The following is a 24666-nucleotide window of genomic DNA, read 5'->3' as shown; positions in this document are numbered from 1 at the left end:
AAAACTTGATAATCTCAAAGATTAGATAGATTACTCTTACCAAAATTAGAAAATGTAAATGAATTAATTAATAGTTACTGTGTGGTGAGACTTCAGTGATGCTCTAAAGAAAATCCACCATAAAGTGGATCTGTATTTTATAATAAACCAGCTAACTAGCATAACTTAAATGTAAAAAAATCTAGGTTAATTCGCATTATACTAATTAAAACAAAAAGTCCAACATTTTGAATACAGCGTCAACAGTATCGTAGATATCAGTAGATCACAATATTTTTTTAAAGATAATAAATAACCTAATCCTGGGTCGCGGTAAGAAGGCAGATAAGTCGGGAATTCAAATTTAAAGTTGTGGTTTTTTCAACGTTTTCTTACCTTTCCCAACTCATAACCGATGTAGGAAAACTAAAAAATTAAAATGTTTATAAACATACACCTTTCTGTACACAGACAAATTGGAGTTTTCTCACATCTTTATCGAAATATAGTTATATGGTATGTAGGTAAGCTAGGATTCTATTTACAAATGGATTTCTGTAAAGTTTTAGATCAAGGCTGCCCAACCTTTTTAACAGTTGGGCGAAATTGACGATTTTGAATCACTGGCGGGCCACTGAATACCTGACGGTTCGTATTTCCATGGGGGGAGGGGTTGTTAGAGAATTTCTATAAAACATAATTCCCCACAAAAATAATTCAAAATGAGTGCTCCCCACAAAATATTTGAAATCCATGGGGGGGGGTTGTTACGGAACTTCGCTGAGAACACCCAAAAACATCATATGTGATTCCCCACAACAATTTTTCGAATTCCATGGGGGGGGGGGGTGGCTACAGGATTCCATTTCGGACGCAAAAAATATTATATCAAAAACCGGTGTATTTTTGTTTAAAAAGTAAGTTCAACAGGTTAGATTTTTTCGTCGCTGATTCTCGTTCTGAGTAGCCTAAATAGCGATAAATCGCCTTCGTTGGCAACACTGGTGACCGCGCGCAAGCTGCATTGTTTGTTTTACCGCGGGCCCGCGACACTTTTTCAAATTGGCGGGTTTTTTGAAAATGGTTCACGCGGGCCACTTATAATTCGTTCGCGGGCCACAATGTGGCCCGCGGGCCTGGGGTTGGGTAGCCTTGTTTTAGATATTACTAAGTCAACGCAATCCCATGGTATATGGTATCCATCATATTCCGTTATCATTTTTTTATTTGTACAAATAAAATGTTAAAATAACGATTGTTCAGTAGGTACATGTGACATAAGATAACTGTCGTTGAACGGGTTTTCCTTTCAGCCAAATCATTCAATTAGCACGGAGTAACGATGACTGACAAATATTTTGATGCGGATATAATAAGTTGAATCATTTATGTTAGTATCCTACAAGATTTGAGAATCCGAGTGGATAAATTTTAAATAGCAAGTGGTGCCCTCATATTTTGCAAGTCATTTGTTGCACAACTGCCGATCATTTTTATAAAACAATCAATCGATGTTTGGTGTGAATTTAGAAGGTTAAATTAGGTAAATAAAACAGAAATGCCTGCCTTATTATAATTCTTACACAAATATTGCAGTAAACCTATTATTTATTATACGTAGTAGGTACAATTCATACCCACTACGTGGGAATAATGAATCCCGCAGCTGAACTTTCAACTTTGATGTGAATGCAGCCATCTTGATTCTTTTGCGATAAATAAACAAAACGGGAGATTAGATTGTTTTTATACCTTGGCAATCTGTAAATGTGAGATAATTCATTAGCTAGAAAAACAGTATCCGTCATCAGCTCTTTCAAAAATGCAGATGATATAATTATTATAGAATAACAATTACAACAAATGCAAACTTATAAGATTTTTCTCAAAATAAAGTAATCGGTGCTGTAATTACGTGAAAAGCGCTCTTGAACGGCCATGAACCTTGCCCATACCTTGCCCAACCCCAGCCCTGGTAACCCTGAACCTACCTGCCGGCAAACATCAAACATAAAACGACCCTCCGTACAAAATTATTCTAATGGTCACACCCTCCCAGTAGATTTAGCTGTCAACCTGAACCTGTCAAAAGTGTCAAATGCGAATGTAAACATAAACAGTGATAAAATTACTGGCGAGTTCCGTGATTACTTTCGATTTTGTATCACTATTTCTATAATATAATAACAATTCAGCTTTGGAAGTCTATATCTGGAGCTAGATAGTTAAGTTATGTGAATTCTGTGTGAATTATTAGGTTGTTATATTTTTTTGGAGGCATTCGAAATTTGTTTTAATCGGTATGCGTCATTGCCGCTTTTGTATAAACTAGCGTGTGCGTGATCAGAGTAATATTATCGTCAATCGTCAGTGTTGTTAGTGAACCTCTCGCGAGAGGCAGTTAAATAAGGTGTCGTCAAGAGTTGTACATTATTTTGATATTGAATATAGATTCCAGAATAAAACAATATGCCTCTGTTCAGTGGGAAGTGCCACAGCAAGGTTCGCCTGGTGGGGAAGACGGCCGTCATCACAGGATGCAATACAGGAATAGGGAAGGAAACCGTCCTGGACTTCTACAAGAGAGGTAATATTTGCCATTCGTTATGAAATAATTACCTAATTACCTACTGATATTATGTTAAGATTATAACATAAAAAGATGGAAATTCTAAATGGTAGTAAATAAGTAGGCTCAGTTTGAAATGATCAAGTTTATGTTGTCCATTTGTGTCAGTATAAAACGTTAATTTATTAATACTTATCGTGGTTAAACATCGATGGCTAAGTATCAAGATCACTTCTTTAGCCTTTAACATCTTCATTTATTTGTAAAAAAGCGTATTTTTGTGCAATTTTCCAACAATTGCCATTTTATAGTTTTTTTGTAATTCTAAACCATCAATGTGGATGTAATATTGTAAAAGGTGCTCAATGATTTGTTGATTTTTAAATATTTCTTCACTAAATATAGGTAGGTAACTAAAAATAAGTATTATAATAATTATTGAATTATCATTATGTCGAGTTGTCATTCGTTAAAAAAACTAATATTATAATATTGTTACCAAAATATTCACTGGTGTTAAATAATGTAAGATTATGAAAATTTCAAAGTTTTGTTAATTTTGAACTTGATTTTTTCTCTTGTTATAAATAAATTTTTTTCCAGGTGCCCATATTGTGATGGCATGTCGTGACACGGAAAAGGCCGAGATTGCCATGAAGGATGTCCAGAAGAAGTGCCAAGGTCAGGAGGGGTTGGGATCCATCGTGGTCACCAAGTTGGACCTAAACTCCCTGACCTCTGTCCGCCAGGCGGCCAAGCACATCCTGCAGATCGAGCCCAAGATCCACCTTCTCATCAACAATGCCGGCATCATGATGTGTCCGCAAGGCAAGACGGAAGATGGATTCGAGACACAGATTGGAACCAACCACTTTGCTCATTTCCTTTTCACCCTTCTGCTGCTACCGAGGATTATCCAATCTAAGCCGTCCAGGATTGTTAATGTTTCTTCAATGGCGCACACATGCAAGTACATACTTTTGATCTTTGTCTAATTAACTCTAAAGGAGTGTGAGGCCACTCGTACATGAAAATACTGACAAGCGACTCGAATTTTGTGCGACGCATACACAACACTCGTAAGTGTCCACCATACTATTTTGCTAGTGTTCGGGTTTGATGTCAGTTGCACGCTGCTGACACTGCTGGTAAAATGATACGCCAGTTGCATTTGCATCACCAGTAGCAACTCATAGTAACTCATTTGACAGAAATGACATGATTTGAATGTTAAATTAGAGGTGGGAAAATATCCTTGTTTACATAACTATAATTTGCTGGAATATGTTAGAAAGGATTTAGCGGAGACGGTGTGGATTGAGATTGGAGAGAAGAGTCCATTTGACATCATTATCATGTAGTTCCTTAGCGGCGGCGAATGCTTTACAATTAACATTTATTTAGTTGTACAGGTGAACACTAAATGTTCTTTTAGAACGTTCTTTATGCTTTTAAATATAAAGAAGTACAATATTTAGTCGTCATTTGAGATCGTATTAATTCCACGGCTACTCTTGAAAATATGATCAAGTTCAGTATAATTCGGGCAGCGCCGTGTACGGAAACCAGCTTTAAAGAGTAGCGTATTGGTAGGCTACTTGTGGTTGCATCACAGTCTTGATCACAGTCATCACAGTCTCAGCTTGCAAGTACCTCTGTTTACAAAGGGCCTAAGGAGAATATAAATGCAAATGAGAGTGAATATACAGAGAGGAAGATATAGCACGAACAAGTGAATCAAATACATGAGTCGGGTCATGTCAAGAGTCAGAATAACAGAAGAGTATGTGTGAGATGATGTATTATGTATTGAGCAAATTTGTGTTACAAGAAACAGTTGTGTGGTGGTCTGTCCTCTTTGCCTACCCTTGCAAATAAACGATATGATGATTAGTTGATTAGTTAGTCTAGCCAATTAACCAACACGTCATTTCTTGGCACGACCATTACTTTAAAAGAAGTCAATTATTACTTTACCAGTATCATTGAATAGACATTGTGACACATTAATTTCCTAGCAGATAAAAGTTAAAAATAGAGTGATAAGAATCACAGGTGGAGTTGTCAATTATTAAGTCATCACAAGTTGAAGTAGAAAAAAATCAATGTAAATAAGTCTTCTTTATGTAGTTATATCTATTTCTAAAGATAACGGTCTTACTAAAAAACGTGATGAAAATTTTATTTAATTGATAAACGACCGTGTATGTGAAAACCTTACTAATTCATGGAAAGATACATAAGATATATACATTGCTTATCCAGTCATAGGGGTTAGAATAATAATAATTTGTCATTGAATTTTAAAATTTTTCAAGGTATTTTAAATGTATTTCTTCATTTTGAAGATGTTGTAAAAACGAATACCATTTTAGAAACTAGATAAAATTACCTATTAGATTTTTGTATTTGTAATATACTTTAATATTTAAAAAGTGCTATATTTTAATTTGAAACACGAAAAAAGTTAAATTTAAAGTTTACATCACCTTTTTAAAACAGTTTTTACGTCTGACAGAATGAGGAGTTGAAACGTTCCAGTTTTTTTGTTGTTTTGTTGTTTCCATGAAATTTAAAGTTTTTGTATCTCTCAAATTGTATTATTACTGATAGCAAAAAAATTTACATATATTTATTTATTTTTTTCATTATCAGTAATAATAAAATGTATATATATGCATATAAAAACACACTTAATTTATTAGACAAATGTTTTACAAACATTACAGTCATTTCACTTTTATATCATTTCATATAAAAATAATTAGTAAAAATTCAGTCTCAAAAGTTTTTATTTCAAATTGCCGTCGGTATGTTTGGTTTCATAAAGGCACATTTAATTCTCCTTTGGTTGATTTCTATATTTGAATATAAAGCTTATTTTTTTTCTCTTTCTTACACCATTTAGATTATATTTCGCACCACCACAGTAAGGAGTTATAACAATTTCTGTGAGACAATATGAGTTGTTCCCAAAAGCGAACAAATTAGCCGGAAGGGTTGACTCATTGCTTGCACATTTTAAATGTCTATTCTTCAATACATGGTTATCAACACGTGTATTAGGCATTTATGTAATAAAAAAAACATAATTTTAAAGAAGTTCTTCTAAAAAATAGACCAAAAAATTCTATTTGAATACTGGCATAACCTTTTAACCTAACTTTGTGACATAAGTAGATTTTACAAATGCTATTTGTCTAAAACTATCGAAAAATAAATAAAATAAATTGTAAATATGTAGAATTACACAAATATATTAGTAAATTGACCATTTCATGAACAAAAGACGATTTGTGAACATATTTCAAGAATATTTAAAAACAGCTATCAACCGCGGATTCTGCTCTTAAAGAATATCATAATGCGCATGCATCATTCGTAGACGCAAAAAACGAAAACAAGAGACGGGTTTTTCTTTAGTAAGGCTAGTTATATTTATGTCACAGAACAGAAAACCCCTAAAATGGGGTGATCTGTACCGATTTTAAGAAAACTGATACATTTGACATTTAAAAAAAAAAACAAAAAAATAGGCTTAGAATGGCTATTAATTTATGATTTGAGATTTTCACTGGCCCTGAGAAAAATAATGTCGATAGAGTCCTGTTGGAGAGGTCAAAGGGTCTCCCGATTCAACCTGTTGTCATGCAGTTGGTGACCTAGATAAACCTCACCTCATGAACCCCTGTTAAGTCACAAAACTTAGTAAACCTTAGGGTAACATATGGCAGAGGTGTTGGTTATCTGATAAACGGTTCTCGGGGTGGCAGTACCCGTTGCCCACTTCCAAAATTAGTATTATCTTGAATAATATTTGGGTTATTGTGCCGTGTTGCGCTTCTTTCTTTAGCCAACGTTTTGGACAGCATTTTAGTGTCCATAATTTCATCTGTCGTAAATCTGCCCCGATGACAGACACTGCAATGCTGTCCGAAATGTTGGTTAAAGAAGGAAGAAGCGCCACACAACATACTAACCCATTAGTCATTATAATGGATATTGCTTGATCAATTTCATTCAAAGTAAGATAAAATTGGGCACACAGATACACCTACAAAACACGCCTATTGGTTCATCTGTTCAGTATATTAAGTCTACTTGTCGTAATTTTATGAACTATTAAATACATCCGCCACCTCTGCCCATATTTTTGCAATGTCATGCAATCTACATGAGGATCTGAATAATTCGTGTTGTTATGAAATAATATGTAATTATTGAAGACAATATTAGCGACTTATAAACGAAAATCTGAAACAGAAAAATCAGAAAAGGATACGGTCACATCTAGGACTCGAACCCAGGATATTTATATTTACTCAATAAAGTTATTCCGAAAAATAAATAGAAATAATATGTAGTTGAATATTTTATTTCTGTCTCTTTGATCTCTAATACTAGTATGAGTTGAGCTGATTTAGGCAGTAGTATTGGAAGTGAGAAGAAACGCAGATTATCGAATTACTGCTTTGACTATTTTTTATGTTATAGAAAATGATTTAAAAAAATAAATGAAATCTAATGATTAAAATAATAATAAAGACAAATTAAATCAAAATATGAAACCGTAGATAACAAATTACCACATTAAATTTAAGGAATAATAAAATTTAAATATCTCAGTTGGGTGCAAGGGGCAAATGCTGATTTATTTTATATCAAGAAACAAAGATCATTTTATTTTTACCACATACAAATAAAAATAGCAGAAAAATTTGTTTTGCAACTGTGTCAATCCTACAGCTGCAGGTAACCCTTCAACCTATCTAAAATAGATTTAACATTTTGCCAATACACACCGAAAACTTTCATGAAATTATGTTTCAGATATAATAGCTATAATTTCTGAAATTTTGCTTTATTTTTAAATAATACTAAATTCTTACCTTGTATTGAAATTCTTTATTAAAATTAAGACAATTGCGAATATGCCAAAATTTTTACTTGTCTGCCGCAAACCACCTGTTAATTGAATTTCATCCTTTCTAAATTTTGTATAGTTACACAAACAAAGACTTGATAGTAAAAAAGTAGTTCAATAATTTTTTATTGCTACTAAGTGGTTTAATACGATATTATTGTTTTCAGTTATTTTCTGAAGTTCATAGATTTTATAGAATTTCTGAGAACGGTCTTCAGAATTCTGATATTCGTGTGTTATGTATTGAATGTAATTTATAATTCTCGTCTAATCTTCTTCACCTTGTCGTAATTGAGTCTTGTGCTACTTTAGCAGCCTCCATTCATTCCAGGTCCAGCCTCTTTCTGGTGCCGCTCTTCCCGGCTTTATCTGGGCCAGTCCATTAAACATCTTAAATTCATACTTAATTACTATAATAAAGATTGCAATTAGGAATTAACGATCGCAATTTAATGTTTTATATACACCCTTTGGTGATATGAATATTTGTATGACAATAGTATTGCATTAAACAGTTACAACAATACATGTTGAGACAACCTGTAAATGATACCTGCTACAAAATGTGCTTAATGTCTAAACTGCCGCTGCTTTCTAGCCAGAGAACGATAAGGATATTTTATACTTTTTAAATTACTGAATAACTTCACAGACTGTCCTTAAATGTAAAGTGTTGTAAATATACGTGCCCGTGTTAAATCCAATCGACTCCACCATCTTTTCCACTGTGAAAACCTTAACACTAACTATTCATGTAACTCTCCATTAGCGCGATTTCACCGAATTGCCAACACATATACAGACCCTTTCGACATATTCAAAAACCTTTCTGTCCTGCATTAAAGCAAAAATATTTAGTTCTGAATGAATCTGATATGTATTTCTGTAATAAGTTTCTACCATGTATTCTTTTTGTAATGTAACTAACCTATGAATCTTCTCCACTGACATCAGAAGAGATAAATTTGACCTAATTTGAAATTGGCAAGTTTGTTTGTTCCTGTGTTTGACCTTTTATTAATACATAATACAGTATAATCTGCATAAGAGATTAATCCACCTTTAATTGTCTGCTGGAAAATGTCATTTACATATATTAGAAATAATAATGGTCTGAGGACCGTGCCTTGAGGGATTCCAAATTTACTTGTAAGTGATGTACTAAATGTTTGGCTTAATTTTACCGTTTGAGGTCCATTTTTTCTTTTCATTTCATTTCTTTCTATCCATTTAAGGGCTAGTATGAAATCATTAAAATTACCACACCCTGCGCAGAAAAGTAAAGTTCGCAGTTAGATTTTATTTTCGCGCACTAAATGGATGCGAGGTGCCTGAATACTGTCAGATTCATTTATTGACAAATCACTCAGAGACACGCCCACGCCACTCCCCCTCAGCTCTGTCTCTTCCTTACTCTGTGACCTACTCCCATTTTACCGTATTATCATTCGACATGTAAGTATTGTAAAATAAATAAACTTCAACTTTATCTATTTCCAGCTGGTGAAATGGACTTCAATGACATGTTCTTTGAAAAGAGATCTTACAGCCCGTGGTCTGCCTACAGCCAGAGCAAACTTGCCAATGTTCTCTTCACCACGGAATTGGCCAGGAAATTAAAGGTAAAATAGGATCATTATTATATTCACCGAAGAGATAAACCTACATAAGTGTGTCGTGGGCATGTATGCTTGCTTGAAGTAAGCTCAATTTTATCTTACTTCGGGTGAAATTGAAATTGAACATTTTGAAATAAAAAATTGTTTCTATACAATTTCATTGGTATGTCTGGGGCCTAGGAGTTAATTAAACGTCTCTAGTGAATTGGCGACTATAGTTTTCGTTTCAGATTACACTTCTAAAGATTTCTGTTCAGTGAGTTTAACGGCCAACGTGATCAAGGGGTAGGGATCTCGACTAGCAATCTGAAGGTCGCGGGTTCAAATCCCGGCGTGCGCAAACAAATTTTACTTTATTGATTTGTGTTATTTCACAATTCAATCACTTGAATAATTTAATCATATATTTGGGGCACGTTCCAGAGTGGAAGATACTCTCAGTATCACCCTGGTGTAAGACCACCATTCAGAATTGAAATTGTTGCTTAAAATGACTTTAGCCGTGTTTGGTGACCAGATCTGAAAAGGCAGGTACTTCCTCACCATCCTCTTCCCCATCTCTTTCCCCTCCCCACTACCTTCAGCCTCTCAACATACCCCAATCGGGGATGTCATAGTCTCACGGGCTACAGATTTTTGGGAGCAGTTAAGACTCTTGTATTCACATTAAGTAAAAAAAAGAAAAAATATGATTATATACACGGTGTCCGGAAACTCGTAGTACAAGCGGGAAACTGGAGAATCTACACCACATGGGGAACCCAAAAAAACATAAAGTTTTTTGATTTGAGCATTTTCAAAAAAAAAACCAAAAAAAAATATTTTTCGGCTATTTTAGGGTTAAAGTTTTTTCTGGTGTTTAGGGTTGAATAACAGATGTTTTAACCCTGCAGAGCAGAAATATTTTATGATTACACCGAGTTAAATGAAGGGTGATTTCAAAATAATGCTTCAAATCCGAGTTTCTTCATTTGTTTTACTTTCAAATAGTTTTAATTAGTTGGGTACTTTGATCTTCAGTAATAATTTATAAGAATTTGATTAAAAAAAAAATTAAAAAAAATCAACTTCAAACTCGATTTACTCGATAACGAAAGCTCAAATAAAAAAAAAATATACTACAAAATCGACTCCAAATGTGATGTAGATTCACCAGTTTCCCGCTTGTACTACGAGTTTCCGGACACCCTGTATAATATTATTATACATGCTTATTGATATATTTTAAATTCTGACAGTGTTAAATTAACAATAAAATGTTTATAAGGTAGGGTCAATGCAAACAGCAACATTGTGGTCATCTATGTTTTGTTTGATGACCATATCAAAAAGACATGGCACGATCAAGTGAACCAAATATTTGAGTTATGTATGAAACGATAAATAAATGTGAACTAAGCAAGGAATGTGTGCCGAGACAGAGTATGTTGTGTGGCAGTCTCTCCTCTCTGTCTACTTCTGCGGAGTATAAAACTAGAATAATATAAAAAAAAGTCACTATCTGCGTCTGTCGGTTTGTGCACTTAGTTCTTCTAAACTATGCGGCGGAGTTTTATAAGGTTTTCACTATCATTTAGAGAATTTCTTCCGGAAGGTTTATATACAAGGTTTTCCAATAAGAGGTGTTATTTTGATTTTCAATCGTAAAAGATCAATGGTTTCGTTGCTTGTGTGGCACGTAGCGCCGTCTTGTTGAAAGTAAACATTGTCCAAATCAATACCATCCAATTCCGGCCATAAAAAACTATTAATCATCTCTCGATAGCGCAATCCATTCACGGGAACTGTTGCTCCAGCCTCATTTTCGAAAAAGTAAGGTCCAATGACTCCGCCGGACCTTAAAACGTACCAAACAGTCACACGTTGAGGATAGAGGCTTTTCAACAATAACTCTTGGGTTTTCCGAGCCCCAGATGCGACAATTTTGCTTGTTGACGAAGCCACCGAGGTGGAAGTGGGCCTCATCACTCAAGATGATTTGCATTTGATTCACTCAAGTGAATTTTAATAATTTCAATGCGTTGTTGAAGCGTGTATCCTCACATTTTTATTAATGACGTAGTTTCTACTTGTCATATGTCAAAAAATGACAGTGTTCAATTTTGCAGGCTACCGACATCTGTAGTCTAGAAATTTGAAGTTACTACGTTTAACCAAAATGGTGTGAGTCCTTGCTTAGAAAATAGTGTCAATTTGGTCGGTATAGCAGGTTTCATTTTTACTGCTAGATATCACAATGACAAATGTTTTATTTACATGTGGTGGTTTTTTGAAGTCTTTAAAAAGGCTCGCATTATGTGTTTTTTCGTTCTTTTCTCAACAATAACTCGATAATAAACAAGCTCATAAGTCAGAGCGATCGTAGCAGTGTTATTCGCACAGTTTCTTTATAAAATATTGTACCTGTTTCAATAGTTTGAAATAAATGTAAAGTGGTATCAAGAAAACCAGTTTTTATTCAAAAAGGATCATCCCCAATTTTTAACATTTGATCCTTCAACCGGATTACGATCAGGAGATTGTATGTAAAAAAAAAACAAAGAACCAGCAGCCAAAAGGATACAAAATTGATTGAAACTGGAAATCATTAAGGAAAGTGGACCACATCGCAAATCTGAGATAAGTATTCAGTGCTTTCCTTCCTATCATCCATTTTATGTTTATTCAGGTCTCATGTAATTTAAACGAGATTAATCTTAAATAGAGTCAATATTATAAATAAAATCACTACCCACTTGAAAATAAGAATATAATATTATTGAATAGTGTTCTCAAATAGTATTGTCAAGATTGTCGTGGTATTCTTTCAAACGGGTGTTTGCTAAAATAAAATAATTGTCAACCGATATTAACAAAATATAATTAAAAATGGAAAATATGAAGTCATTAATAAACAAACGCGGCGTAATCAAAGGAAAACTAACCCGATTCGCGGATTCCTTAAATGCATTGTCGGTAAATGAAATTAAATTAAGATATGAGCGGGTGAAATCATTGTTAGATGAATTCGAAGCAGTTCAACAGAAAATTGAAATGCTACCGGATTCAGACGAAATTGAAAATTATAGTCAACGAGAAGCTTTCGAAAACCAATATTTCTCAGTTTTGGCAACGGCCAAAGGCGCGATCGAATCCGTCGATCAAAGTAAGGTGGAAATTAAACTACCCAACCTCCAATTACGGGAATTTCATGGCGATCAGAAAAATTGGGTTAATTTCGTCGAAACCTTCAAGACTTTAGTCCATAACAATAGAAATTTAAGCAACGTACAAAAATTCTTTTATTTGCAATCAACTTTAAAGGGAAACGCATTAAAGATAATTGCTAATCTAGAAATTTCTGAATTAAATTACATTTCCGCTTGGGAATTATTAAATGAACGTTATGCAAATTTAAGAACTACCGTTCATAAACACATCCAAGCTCTATTTTCATTAAAAGACATGAAACAAGAAGAGCCTGTAGCATTGAGGTATCTAATTGATGAAACAAACGTTAGTTTAAAGGCATTACAAAATATCGGGGTCAAGGTAGATCAATGGGATCCATTGGTTATTTATATAATATCAAATAAATTAGACACAGCTACCCGAAAAAATTGGGAACAATATATATTACAAGACGAATTACCGACGTTAAAGGAATTCTTAAAATGTTTATCTGCTAGAGCCCAAGTATTGGAACTGATGAACGCTTCTGAGAAAAAATTTTCTAGCTTACATAAAACACAACTAGGCAACAATAATTGCAAAAAAGATTCATCAGTATTTTTAGCGGTAAAGGCTAACAACTGCATTTATTGTAACGAGAAAGGTCACCATATTTATTATTGTAAAAAATTTCTGAAATTAAAATTACATGAGAGGATTGATGCTACGAAATCAATCCAAGCTTGTTTTAAATGTTTAAAGGTGGGTCACCAGGCACAGAGTTGCAAGGCAACCTTTTCTTGCAGGCGTTGTGGCAAAGATAATCACAACACCTTGCTACACAATGAGGTACCTCTGCGGGAGGCCTCCAATATGGATGCTGATAACGAGGTTTCAGTATCGAATTTTTCTGCATCGGATAAAGCAGAAAAAATAATATTATTGTCAACTGCCAACATAGGAGTTGTGGGTAGTAACAATAAAATTTTTAAAGCCCGCATTCTGATTGATTCAGGGGCCCAGTCAAATTTTATGAGAGCAGAATTTGCTAATAAATTAAATTTACCATGTGAATTGATAAACAAACCCGTTTCTGGGATCCATAATAACATCACTCACATAAAAAAGAGAATTTCAGTGGAGATGAATTCGCTTCATACTGATTATAAAAGTGAAATATCATGTCTGATTTTACAGGAGATTACAACAAATTTACCACAAGTGACAATGGCGAAAAAAGACTTCAAGTTACCACGAGGATTGGAGCTAGCTGACCCGAACTTCAATATAGCTGCACCCATCGACATCCTGTTGGGCGCGGAGAGCTTTTGGGAAATCCTAACCAACGATAGATTGAAACTCGAATCGGGACCAACACTTCAACGTACGCAACTGGGATGGATCATATCAGGACCAATCCACATGTACCCAAAGCAAAGGCCTGTATCAGATTGTTGTAATTTATCTATAAATAAAATAAGTCACCAAATAGAAAAATTTTGGAAATTGGAGGAGATTAATCCCACTAAGATTCTAAATCATGAAGAAAAGGCTTGTGAAGCCAGTTTTGCTAGTACTCATACTAGACAAGACGACGGTAGATACGTAGTAAGCTTACCGCGTCGAGCATGCATTGATCAGCTGGGAAGTTCATTGCTCACTGCTGAAAAAAGATTTAAAAATATAGAAAGAAAATTTGTGTCAAATCCCGAATTGAAGACACAATATATACAATTCATGCGTGAATATGAGGAATTAGGTCATATGGAGGTGTGTGACCAGTCAAAGGGGGATCGTGAATCCTATTTTTTACCTCATCACGCTGTAATAAAAGAATCAAGCACTACTACTAAAGTGAGGGTCGTTTTTGACGGCTCCGCCAAAACTTCAAATGGAATTTCTCTCAATGACGCCTTGATGACAGGACCTGTTATACAAAAGGACTTATACACCCAACTATTGCATTTCAGGAAACATCAAGTAGTACTGACGGCTGACATCGAGAAGATGTACCGCCAGATTAATGTGTGTGAAGCGGACCGTGACCTGCAGAAGATAGTGTGGCGCGAGTCGCCGCAGGAGGTGCTCAAGCATTACCGTCTGAAGACAGTCACATATGGTCTGGGGCCTTCCTCTTTCTTAGCCACTAGAAGTCTACGGCAAATTGGTATGGATAACAATATAAATTTTCCTAGAGCTAGTCAGGTCATAGAAAATGACTTCTATATGGATGACTTGTTAACCGGAGGAGATGACATGGAATCCTGTAGAGAGTTAAAAGAGCAATTAATCAACATCTTTTTGTCTGCGGGGATGACCTTGAGGAAATGGAGGTCCAATGTCTTGGAGTTGTCAGCCGAGTCGGGCCAAGCTAAGATTGCCGAATCAGGCAATTCTGAAAAAATTATTACTGACAATCCAAAGACTGAGAAAATATTAGGATTAATATGGAATAATGAATCTGATTATTTTTCTTATGTAATAATGAAACCATCAAGTCGAACCGAGAGTAAAAGACAGATATTATCTTGCATCGCATCAACCTTCGATCCATTAGGTCTTCTAGGACCGATTATAGTTGTAGCCAAATTGATAATGCAGAAGTTATGGCAGTCTAAAGCAGCGTGGGATGATCCATTGCCTAATGAAATATTAGCACCCTGGAGGTCCTACCTTCAAGAATTAATTCAACTAAATGTGTTGAAAATACCAAGAAAAATTATTTGCAGGCAATCTACATATCTACAACTACACGGTTTTTGCGACTCATCTGAGAAAGCTTACGGAGCCTGCGTTTACATGGTGTCGGTGGACCATGTCGGTAAGCGGCATTCACATTTAATAACGTCCAAATCAAGAGTGGCGCCATTGAAGTGTATTTCCCTGCCCAAGTTGGAGCTTTGTAGTGCTGTGCTACTGGCTAAATTAATTAAAAACGTAAAACAAGCGTTAAATATAGTGGAGATCGACACACATTATTGGTGTGACTCCATGATAACGTTGTGCTGGCTGAAAGGTCAACCTACGAGATGGGCTACTTTCGTTGCAAACCGAGTAGCCGAAATACAAGAACTTAGTGATCCAGATCTATGGAGACATGTATCATCAGCCGACAATGCAGCAGATATACTTTCAAGAGGAACCACTACAGATAAATTAATAAATTCTGCAATATGGTGGAATGGACCAAGTTGGTTGACCGAGGGAGTCAACGCTTGGCCTATATCAAATATTTCGTGTTCAAACCCTCCTGAACTCAAAGGCAAAAATATTCTATTATCCACAGATATTCAAGAATGGGAGATATTTGAAAAATTCTCATCATTTATTAAATTGAAAAGAGTTACTGCGTATGTATTGCGATTTGTCAATAACTGCAGAAGTGTTAAGGGTAAAATTTCCGACAATTTAAGTGTGGCTGAATTGGAATCAGGCTTGAAATGTCTATTGAGATCAGCTCAAATACACGCCTTTCAAAAGGAATTGAAAGAATTAAAAAACCATGGCATCGTCAACAAGAAAAGTAATTTAAAATCTCTTAATCCCTTCTTACATGATGGTCTAATATATGTAGGCGGTAGGTTGAATTTGGCTACACATTTATCTTACCAACAAAAACACCCAGTTATCTTGCCGGCTAAACATAAGCTAACTGAATTGATAATACGTCACTACCATTATGTAAACCTACACGCAGGACCTCAAGCTTTGTTAGCTGAAATACGATTAAAATTTTGGCCCATCTTTGGTAAAAATACTATTAAAAAGATATTACATAAATGTGTTGTATGTTTTAGATGTCGTCCCCGAACCGGTCATCAAATCATGGGAAATTTGCCACCCGAAAGAATTACGCCGAGTCGTCCTTTCGCTATCACCGGAATAGATTACGCCGGACCAATTCTAATTAAAAGTGGGACGCTGAGGAAGGCCTCCCTCGCAAAATCGTATTTATGTATCTTTATTTGCTTCTCAACCAAGGCCGTTCACTTGGAATTAGTTTCGGATTTATCTAGCAATGCTTTTTTGAACAGTTTAAAAAGGTTTATATCCCGTAGGGGACAACCTGAAAAGATCTTTTCCGACAATGCTAGTAATTTTAAAGGAGCTAGCAGCAGACTCAAAGAGCTGTACACCAGCTTGAGGGAAAACAACGACAATATTCAAAATTATTTAGTGAACAGAGGTATTGAGTGGAAGTTCATAACCCCTCGAGCCCCTAATCAGGGAGGTTTGTGGGAAGCAGCAGTAAAATCAGCAAAATTCCATTTATATAGAATCACTAACAATTCTTCATTAACATTTGAACTCTTATATACCTTAATTTGTCAGATTGAGGCCTGTTTGAACTCCCGTCCATTAACTTCCTTATCCGACGACATCCATGATTACCAACCTCTTACCCCAAACCATTTCCTTATAGGCACTGAATCCTGTATCATTCCTGAGAGAGACGTCCGGGCGATACCGGACAACAGACTAACTCAATATCAGAGGATCAGTTCGCTAATTCAATCTTTTTGGTCTAGATGGAAGCAAGATTACCTGATGGAACTACAAAAGAGAACTAAATGGCAGACCAGCACTCAACGGGCACTGCAAAAAGACGATCTGGTGATTTTAAAGGAAGATCATTTACCTCCACCTTTATGGAAAATGGCCCGAATTCTGCATACACACCCTGGAGCGGATGGAGTAGTACGAGTTGTTACCCTAAAAACACCTCAAGGAGTCTTTGTGAGGCCCATCACAAAGATATGTCTGATGCCCCTGGATTCAGACACTAAACCTGTAATTGACGTCCCGGACCTTACCAAGGATTGATTATGTACATTACACTATGATGCTTATCTTCTCGACTCCACCTTGGATGGATCAAGCAGAAGACCTGAGAAGAAAGAAAAAAAAAAAAGGAACAATAATTGTGTTGTGTTCAGTGTAAACTATATTATTTGTGTTATTGAACTATTTAAATATGTAAAAATTAGTATGCAGACGTGTGTAATTTAGTCATTTTTGAATTTTTTTTTGGTTATTTAATAGGATTAATAATTTTCTAGTTATTTTTAGTTAATTAATAGAGTAATTCAACAGTCTTTATACAGTTAAATTTATAAGTTTACCAGTAGGGCATAAAAAAAAGGGGGTTTTATTTTGTTAATTTCTGCTATTTTGAATTATTTTGTTAGTATTTTTGTGGTATATTTAGATTAAGAATTTTTAGTTTATTCTGTTTGGTTTATAGTTTATTTTTAAATAGATTATCATTCAAAAATTTAGTGCAATTTTTGAATCCCGCCCCCTGGCAATATGTTCAATTTTGCAGGCTACCGACATCTGTAGTCTAGAAATTTGAAGTTACTACGTTTAACCAAAATGGTGTGAGTCCTTGCTTAGAAAATAGTGTCAATTTGGTCGGTATAGCAGGTTTCATTTTTACTGCTAGATATCACAATGACAAATGTTTTATTTACATGTGGTGGTTTTTTGAAGTCTTTAAAAAGGCTCGCATTATGTGTTTTTTCGTTCTTTTCTCAACAATAACTCGATAATAAACAAGCTCATAAGTCAGAGCGATCGTAGCAGTGTTATTCGCACAGTTTCTTTATAAAATATTGTACCTGTTTCAATAGTTTGAAATAAATGTAAAGTGGTATCAAGAAAACCAGTTTTTATTCAAAAAGGATCATCCCCAATTTTTAACAGACAGCTTCAAAAGTAACATCTACCGAAATAGCGGGCTATTCAAAATAACACCTCTTATTGGAAAACCCTGTATATAAAACATGGATATTATATTCATTGAAAGTAGAGAAAAGTCAAGCAACACCGGGTACACCTCGGCTAGTAAGCTATAAGTTTTTAAGTGACACTACATGTTTAATTAATATAATTATCTCTTATGTGTTTGGGCTATATGATTAATTATTTTTTACAGGAAAACAACATAGAGGGCGTGAATGTGTACTCACTGCACCCGGGCGCGGTGAACACGGAGCTGACGCGGCACCTTGGTGATTCCTACTTTACCGGCATTACAGTGCTCATGTCGCCCATGCGGCTGTTCTTCAAGTCAGCCGAGTCAGGTGCGCAGACCACCATCTACTGCGCCGTGGACGAGAAGTGCGCACAACAAACCGGCCTCTATTACAGGTTGGTACTTTGTCGGCCTACTAAAATAGCTTGGCGAGAACGTCACCCTGTTTCTCCGCAGGATAGACCGCCACTCGCATACATACGTATACCCTTCTGTTATTATGAGTCTCATCACCCCAAAATACGCAATTACAATCCCAAGGAAAAAAAATTTTTTTGGGGTTCAGAAGTAATCCTGATCTACGAGTGGTCAATTATTTTAAGGAAACAAAACAAGTTCCTTGTTCCATTTGAGCCAATTTATCTATGGTGAGATCATGGCATTCCAGAACAAAACAATTCTCCTAATATTAGTGATTGGTGTAATAGAAACATTTCAATTGAAATTTAAAATTAATTGGTTGGATGTTGTGATGAACATTTTTTTTTAGAATTATTGTATTACATATTATTCTCAATTAAAAATACAATTTCTTTGGCTTTCTTTAGATATCACAAATATTTCACATATGTTTTATTATATGATTAATTATTGCGAAACATCCTTTGATTACTGATGTAAAAGACCTAAAAAATTTGTGAAAAACGCAAAAATTACCATTTTCACGAGGATAACGCGAAATTTGCAATTATTGGAAAGATAAGCATTCCATCACTTTTTTGCCACAAAATATGGAAAAGATTACATTTCATTACTTATGTAGTAACCGTACCACCGAATTTACTGAAAAATTTCGCCAAAAAGTCATGCATATTTTTCAGGTTCCTACTAAGTTAATGTTTCAATTATTTCTTCTAGCCCTACCCAAGGCCTCCTTCCTGTTTTTCAGGTTCCTACTAATGTCTCAATTATTTCTTCTAGCCCTACCCAAGGCCTCCTTCCTGTTTTTCAGGTTCCTACTAATGTCTCAATTATTTCTTCTAGCCCTACCCAAGGCCTCCTTCCTGTTTTTCAGGTTCCTACTAATGTCTCAATTATTTCTTCTAGCCCTACCCAAGGCCTCCTTCCTGTTTTTCAGGTTCCTACTAATGTCTCAATTATTTCTTCTAGCCCTACCCAAGGCCTCCTTCCTGTTTTTCAGGTTCCTACTAATGTCTCAATTATTTCTTCTAGCCCTACCCAAGGCCTCCTTCCTGTTTTTCAGGTTCCTACTAATGTCTCAATTATTTCTTCTAGCCCTACTCAAGGCCTCCTTCCTGTTTTTCAGGTTCCTACTAATGTCTCAATTATTTCTTCTAGCCCTACCCAAGGCCTCCTTCCTGTTTTTCAAATGTTTCCCGCTTTGGACCAGAGCTTTCCATTTTAGACATATGTGCAGATTTATTCTAAAATATACATTACAGTCAATGAATTTATTTTTCACAGTCAATTTTAACAGTAATTGAGTTGTTTTAAATTAAAAATAAGTTAATCCTTTCTTCTCTCCAAATAAGGATCCAATCGAGCTTTAAATTGGTTTATATTAATTTGAATTGACTATTGCTAAATTAATGGCTCTATGATATGTACACAAAACTAAATTGTTGTATATTTGTGTTAACAGTGACTGCGTCACGAAGACCCCCAGCAGAAATGCCCAAAATGCCGAATCAGCCAAGAAACTGTGGGACGTCTCCGTCGACCTTGTGAAGCTGGGCAACTGGAAACCCTTCACTACGGAGGACCATGACTTCTGATAACACCATCACCACCACATCATCACAACATCATCACAAAAACACACTACCGCACCACCGTCTGCCTCAATATAACCTGAGCCTTTGATACAAAGAGAATGAAGTTATGATAGTATACGATCAATAAGACAATATACAGTACGTTATATCGACGGCAGAAAGGCTAATTGACGTAACCAACATTTTTTAACATTTGGTACCTAATTTTCATCATATATAAACTCAAGTATACAGAATAATGCAGTTTTTTTTTCAAGCAAATTTGCATCAGACAATGGAAAAAATGTTTGTTACGTCAATTAAAACTCCTGCCGTCGATATAATGTGCTTTTAGATTTTAAACAAAAATCAGGTTTTATTAATATATTAATGTTTTATAACAAAACTATCTACCTATGTATTTTTATTGTTAATGTCCTATAAGAAATTTATGTAATATATAGTTTATTTCTACAATCTGTTCTAATTTTGTTAGTGCTTCTTCAATATCCTAAACTTATAAATTTTTTTTAGAAAAACAAAAAATCTTAAAATGTTTCAAAAACATATTAATTGTTCTGTTTTTTTTTTATTTAACCCTTTCCGACGATGTGTTTGCACAGTGCAAATACCTATTTATTAATTTATTGTAGGTTCTGCAATGCATGGATTGTGCACCTCGATTTGTATGGATTACGCTGCCATCTAGTGGTGAAAAACATTTTTTTTTTGAAAACTTCGAATAACCAATATTTTTTTGACAGTTTGAATTACAACAACCCTTTTTTTGAAAATCAAAAGATTTGAATTGGATGTCTGAAAGGGGGTGACCGGATAAATCATCACAATGATAATTCGTCACATCTTAAAAAAGTTATTTAAAGTCATGGAAAGTGATGAAACAAAAACTTTATTAACTGGGTTAAGTAGGTTAGGTTAGGTTAGGTTAAAAAAAAATTTTTTTTCATCATTTCTAATGACTTTATATCACTTTTCAAGAGTGTGTTGAATTGTCACTGTGTTGAGTTATCATGGAACCCTGAAAGGGTTATGATCTTAAAATTATTGATCCACATATCGCAGGGTCATTTAGTAATTAGGTAACTCCGAAATCAGCATTTTCGAGCTGCAAACAAAACCATAACATTATTTTCCCTTCCATCTATGCCACAAGCCACAAAACATATTATGTGGCGTACATGGGAGTGTGACTCGAAAACGCTAATGTAACAATTGCAGCGCGATATGTCAATAGTTATTATATAAAAAAATCACATTTATGTACATACTGATATGTTTATGTAATTGACTATATTTTTTTATTTATTTGTATACTATTATTTTACACAGTGGGAGTTTGTACCAGCACCTAGCATTTTTATAGTTATAAATAATTTTTTAAATATCAAAATATTATTGCGAACATGATAAAAAATTAAAATGGGTATTTTTTTGTAACTAAAATTACTGTTAGGAAAAAAACAATCATTTTATTAGACTAACGTAATTGCATGTCACTTTTTGTCACTTCATATAAAAAATAATTAATATAAAATTCACAAAGTGTCATAATTATTCGGAACCTTTGGTTTCATAAATTTGCACATTTTAATTCTTTTGTGGCTAACTTCTACAATTGCATATAAAGCGTGGTGTTTTCTCTTTCTAACACCGTTTAGATCATATTTCTCACCATGATAGTAAGGGAGATACAAGGATTTCTATGAGACCATATGAGTTGTTCCCAAAAGCGAACAAATTAGCCTGAAGGGTTATATATACAGGGTGTATCGGCACTAACCCGACAAACTTTAACCGGCTATTCCTTAGCACATTTGGAGTAAAAAATGTTATAGGCACTTTGCTGTCCGGTAGCATTTTTTTTTCAATTAAAAACAAAAAAATTAAAAATTTCCACACTACATCACTGTCATTGGCATTGCTTTTCGTGTTCAACACCTGTTATAAGCAAGTATGTCGAAAAGCGTCTTCGCTCTTTCGCACACACTAAATAATAATAGTTAAAAATGAGACGAATGGTGCCGTGCCATTTTGTTGTGATTGTAAAAGTGCGCCAATATAGGTACACACGTGAATTATTCAACGGAATTCAAATAAAATATTGCCAGATGGGTTTTCAAACTTTGACAAAGGATAAAACAGTGGTGACATGTGGTGAAAATATGAATAGTAAATTTTTTATTAAAAAAAAACGTTACCGGACAGCAAAGTGCACATAAGATTTTTTACTCCAAATATGCTAAGGAATAGCTGGTTAAAGTTTGTCGGGTACGTGCCGATACACCCTGTATATATAACATTTTCATCACATTTATACACAATACATACATAATTATGTAAAACATTGTCATCACATTTATACACATATATACATAATTATGTAAAACATTGTCATCACATTTATACACTACATACATAATTTCATACAAGATTGCCAGCTCGGTCTTTGAACAATTTACTACCAGTACTGTACCTACCTACTATTATTTCGTACCTAATAAGTACATTTTTATTTTTATATCTTATTTTTTCTAAGTTAACTATTATATTATTTAAGTTATATTTTTTCTAAGTTAACTATTATATTATTTAAGTTATATTTTTTATTTTTTAGTTTGTAATTAAATTTCTTATGTTCTTAATTATATTGTTCTTAATTATATAGTGTTATCAAATTTATCATCTAGTTTTATAGCTATTTGTTAATTTTTAGCTACATCAACTAGTGAAATTTTACAACCTATAAACCATAATGACTCACAACACTCCCCAACTCAAACACGAGAAATAATTTCTCAATTGACTTGGGCAATTTTTTGTTAATAATTTCTAATTTTTTCGCAATCAGCCTCGAAATATCTACATTTGTAAATTATTGTAATGTGTTTATATATTCAATAAAAAAAAATAATAAAAAAAATAAATGTAAAACATTGTCATCACATTTATACACATATATACATAATTATGTAAAATATTGTCATCACATTTATACACTATACATAATTATGTAAAACATTTTCATCACATTTACACACTATACTATACATACGTAATTATGTAACAATTGGCCAATTGTATGTATTGTGTATAAGAAGGTACATAAATAAAATGTTTAAATGAACATCATCACATTTATATACAAATTCCAATGTTTGGTCCTATTTTATTTCTAACATGATAAATAAATGTTTTTACACAATAATAAGAAATTTTTTTTAATTTCCCTTTCACAACTGAAATTTTGTAACTGCCATTGAACCGTGACAATGTTTGTCCAACACTCGACACTGGAATGCGATAATGGGACTGGAAAAGATGCCATCGCTTACCAATAATAAAATATTTTTTTGTTAACATTAAAACCAAAAAAAAAATGTGAATACCGCACAAGAGTCCCAATACGGCTAAAATCATTTCAAGCAACAATTCCGTTTCAATTCCGAATGGTGGTCTTACACCAGGGCGATACTGAGAGTATCTTCCACTCTGAAACGTGCTGCAAGTATGGTATATTATTTTTAATGAATAAATTGTGAAATACATAACACAGATTCATCAAATAAAATTTACTTGCGCACACTGGGATTTGAACCTGCGATCTTCGGATTGCTAGTCGAGAGCCTTAGTTCTCGATCATGGAGGCCGTTTGTACAGATAGAGCTTCGAAAGAATGATTATTAAATATTCTCAAAAATACAGAATTAAATTAGTTTATTTTCCCCATCTTGCACAATAAGGATTAATATAAATTTGGCTTTCACCTATTAATAATAATAATAACATAGCATTTATATAGCGCAGTTTAGTGTCATTTCACTTCAAGTGTGCTTTACTATTACGAACTTAAAAAAGGTAATTTAGTACCTTTATTCTTGGCCTTGTAGGATTAATATAAATTTGGCTTTCACCTATTAATAATAATAATAACATAGCATTTATATAGCGCAGTTTAGTGTCATTTCACTTCAAGTGTGCTTTACTATTACGAACTTAAAAAAGGTAATTTAGTACCTTTATTCTTTGCCTTGTAGGATTAATATAAATTTGGCTTTCACCTATTAATAATAATAATAACATAGCATTTATATAGCGCAGTTTAGTGTCATTTCACTTCAAGTGTGCTTTACTATTACGAACTTAAAAAAGGTAATTTAGTACCTTTATTTTTGGCCTTGTAGGATTAATATAAATTTGGCTTTCACCTATTAATAATAATAATAACATAGCATTTATATAGCGCAGTTTAGTGTCATTTCACTTCAAGTGTGCTTTACTATTACGAACTTAAAAAAGGTAATTTAGTACCTTTATTCTTGGCCTTGTAAAGTTCAGATTTTCTCTTAAAATTAGTTACTTTTTTTAAACAACAGTTTTTAAATTTTTTATTATAGTGACTATTTAAACATTGTACGTACACAAAATAATTAAAATTAAACGTAATTTGTGATAGAGCAGATGGGCAAATATGATAGTGAATATATGAATAGTAAATTGTATTCGCTAGCCCTCCCCACTATGGTGACCTGTCGTCGCTCTAGTTTGTTTTTATCCAACAGACCAAAACGTAAATCGGGAATAGCGCTTCAAAGTTTTTTTTACGAAAACGAATATACAATGAAATTAGCTCAATTGAAAGCTTACTAAAATGA

At 34.1% G+C, this 24666-nt stretch overlaps 2 protein-coding genes across 3 annotated transcripts; both read left to right on the top strand.

Annotated features, from left to right (window-relative positions):
* The first annotated feature begins 2060 nt into the window (after positions 1–2060).
* LOC149417677 (retinol dehydrogenase 11-like) lies at positions 2061–23913 on the top strand. Its single transcript, XM_089640500.1, has 5 exons — positions 2061–2566; positions 3152–3514; positions 8973–9094; positions 18180–18394; positions 19882–23913. The coding sequence occupies exons 1-5, from the start codon at positions 2449–2451 to the stop codon at positions 20012–20014; spliced, it is 951 nt and encodes a 316-aa protein (XP_089496626.1). The 5' UTR covers positions 2061–2448; the 3' UTR covers positions 20015–23913.
* On the top strand, positions 12739–17960 carry LOC149417678 (uncharacterized). Of its 2 annotated transcripts, none has more exons than XM_089640498.1 (2): positions 12739–14408; positions 16039–17960. In XM_089640498.1, the coding sequence occupies exons 1-2, from the start codon at positions 12779–12781 to the stop codon at positions 16125–16127; spliced, it is 1719 nt and encodes a 572-aa protein (XP_089496624.1). In that variant the 5' UTR covers positions 12739–12778; the 3' UTR covers positions 16128–17960. The 2 variants fall into 2 exon arrangements, with proteins under 2 accessions (XP_089496624.1, XP_089496625.1); XM_089640499.1 differs by having other exon boundaries at positions 12744–14408; positions 16771–17958.
* Positions 23914–24666: the final 753 nt, after the last annotated feature.

The sequence above is a fragment of the Hesperophylax consimilis genome, chromosome 15, assembly GCF_061612785.1.
Source record: "Hesperophylax consimilis isolate HC1 chromosome 15, BYU_Hcon_1.0, whole genome shotgun sequence".
Classification (NCBI taxonomy): domain Eukaryota; kingdom Metazoa; phylum Arthropoda; class Insecta; order Trichoptera; family Limnephilidae; genus Hesperophylax; species Hesperophylax consimilis.
Note: the sequence above shows the minus strand (reverse complement) of the source record. Positions and strands in the feature narration are given on the sequence as shown.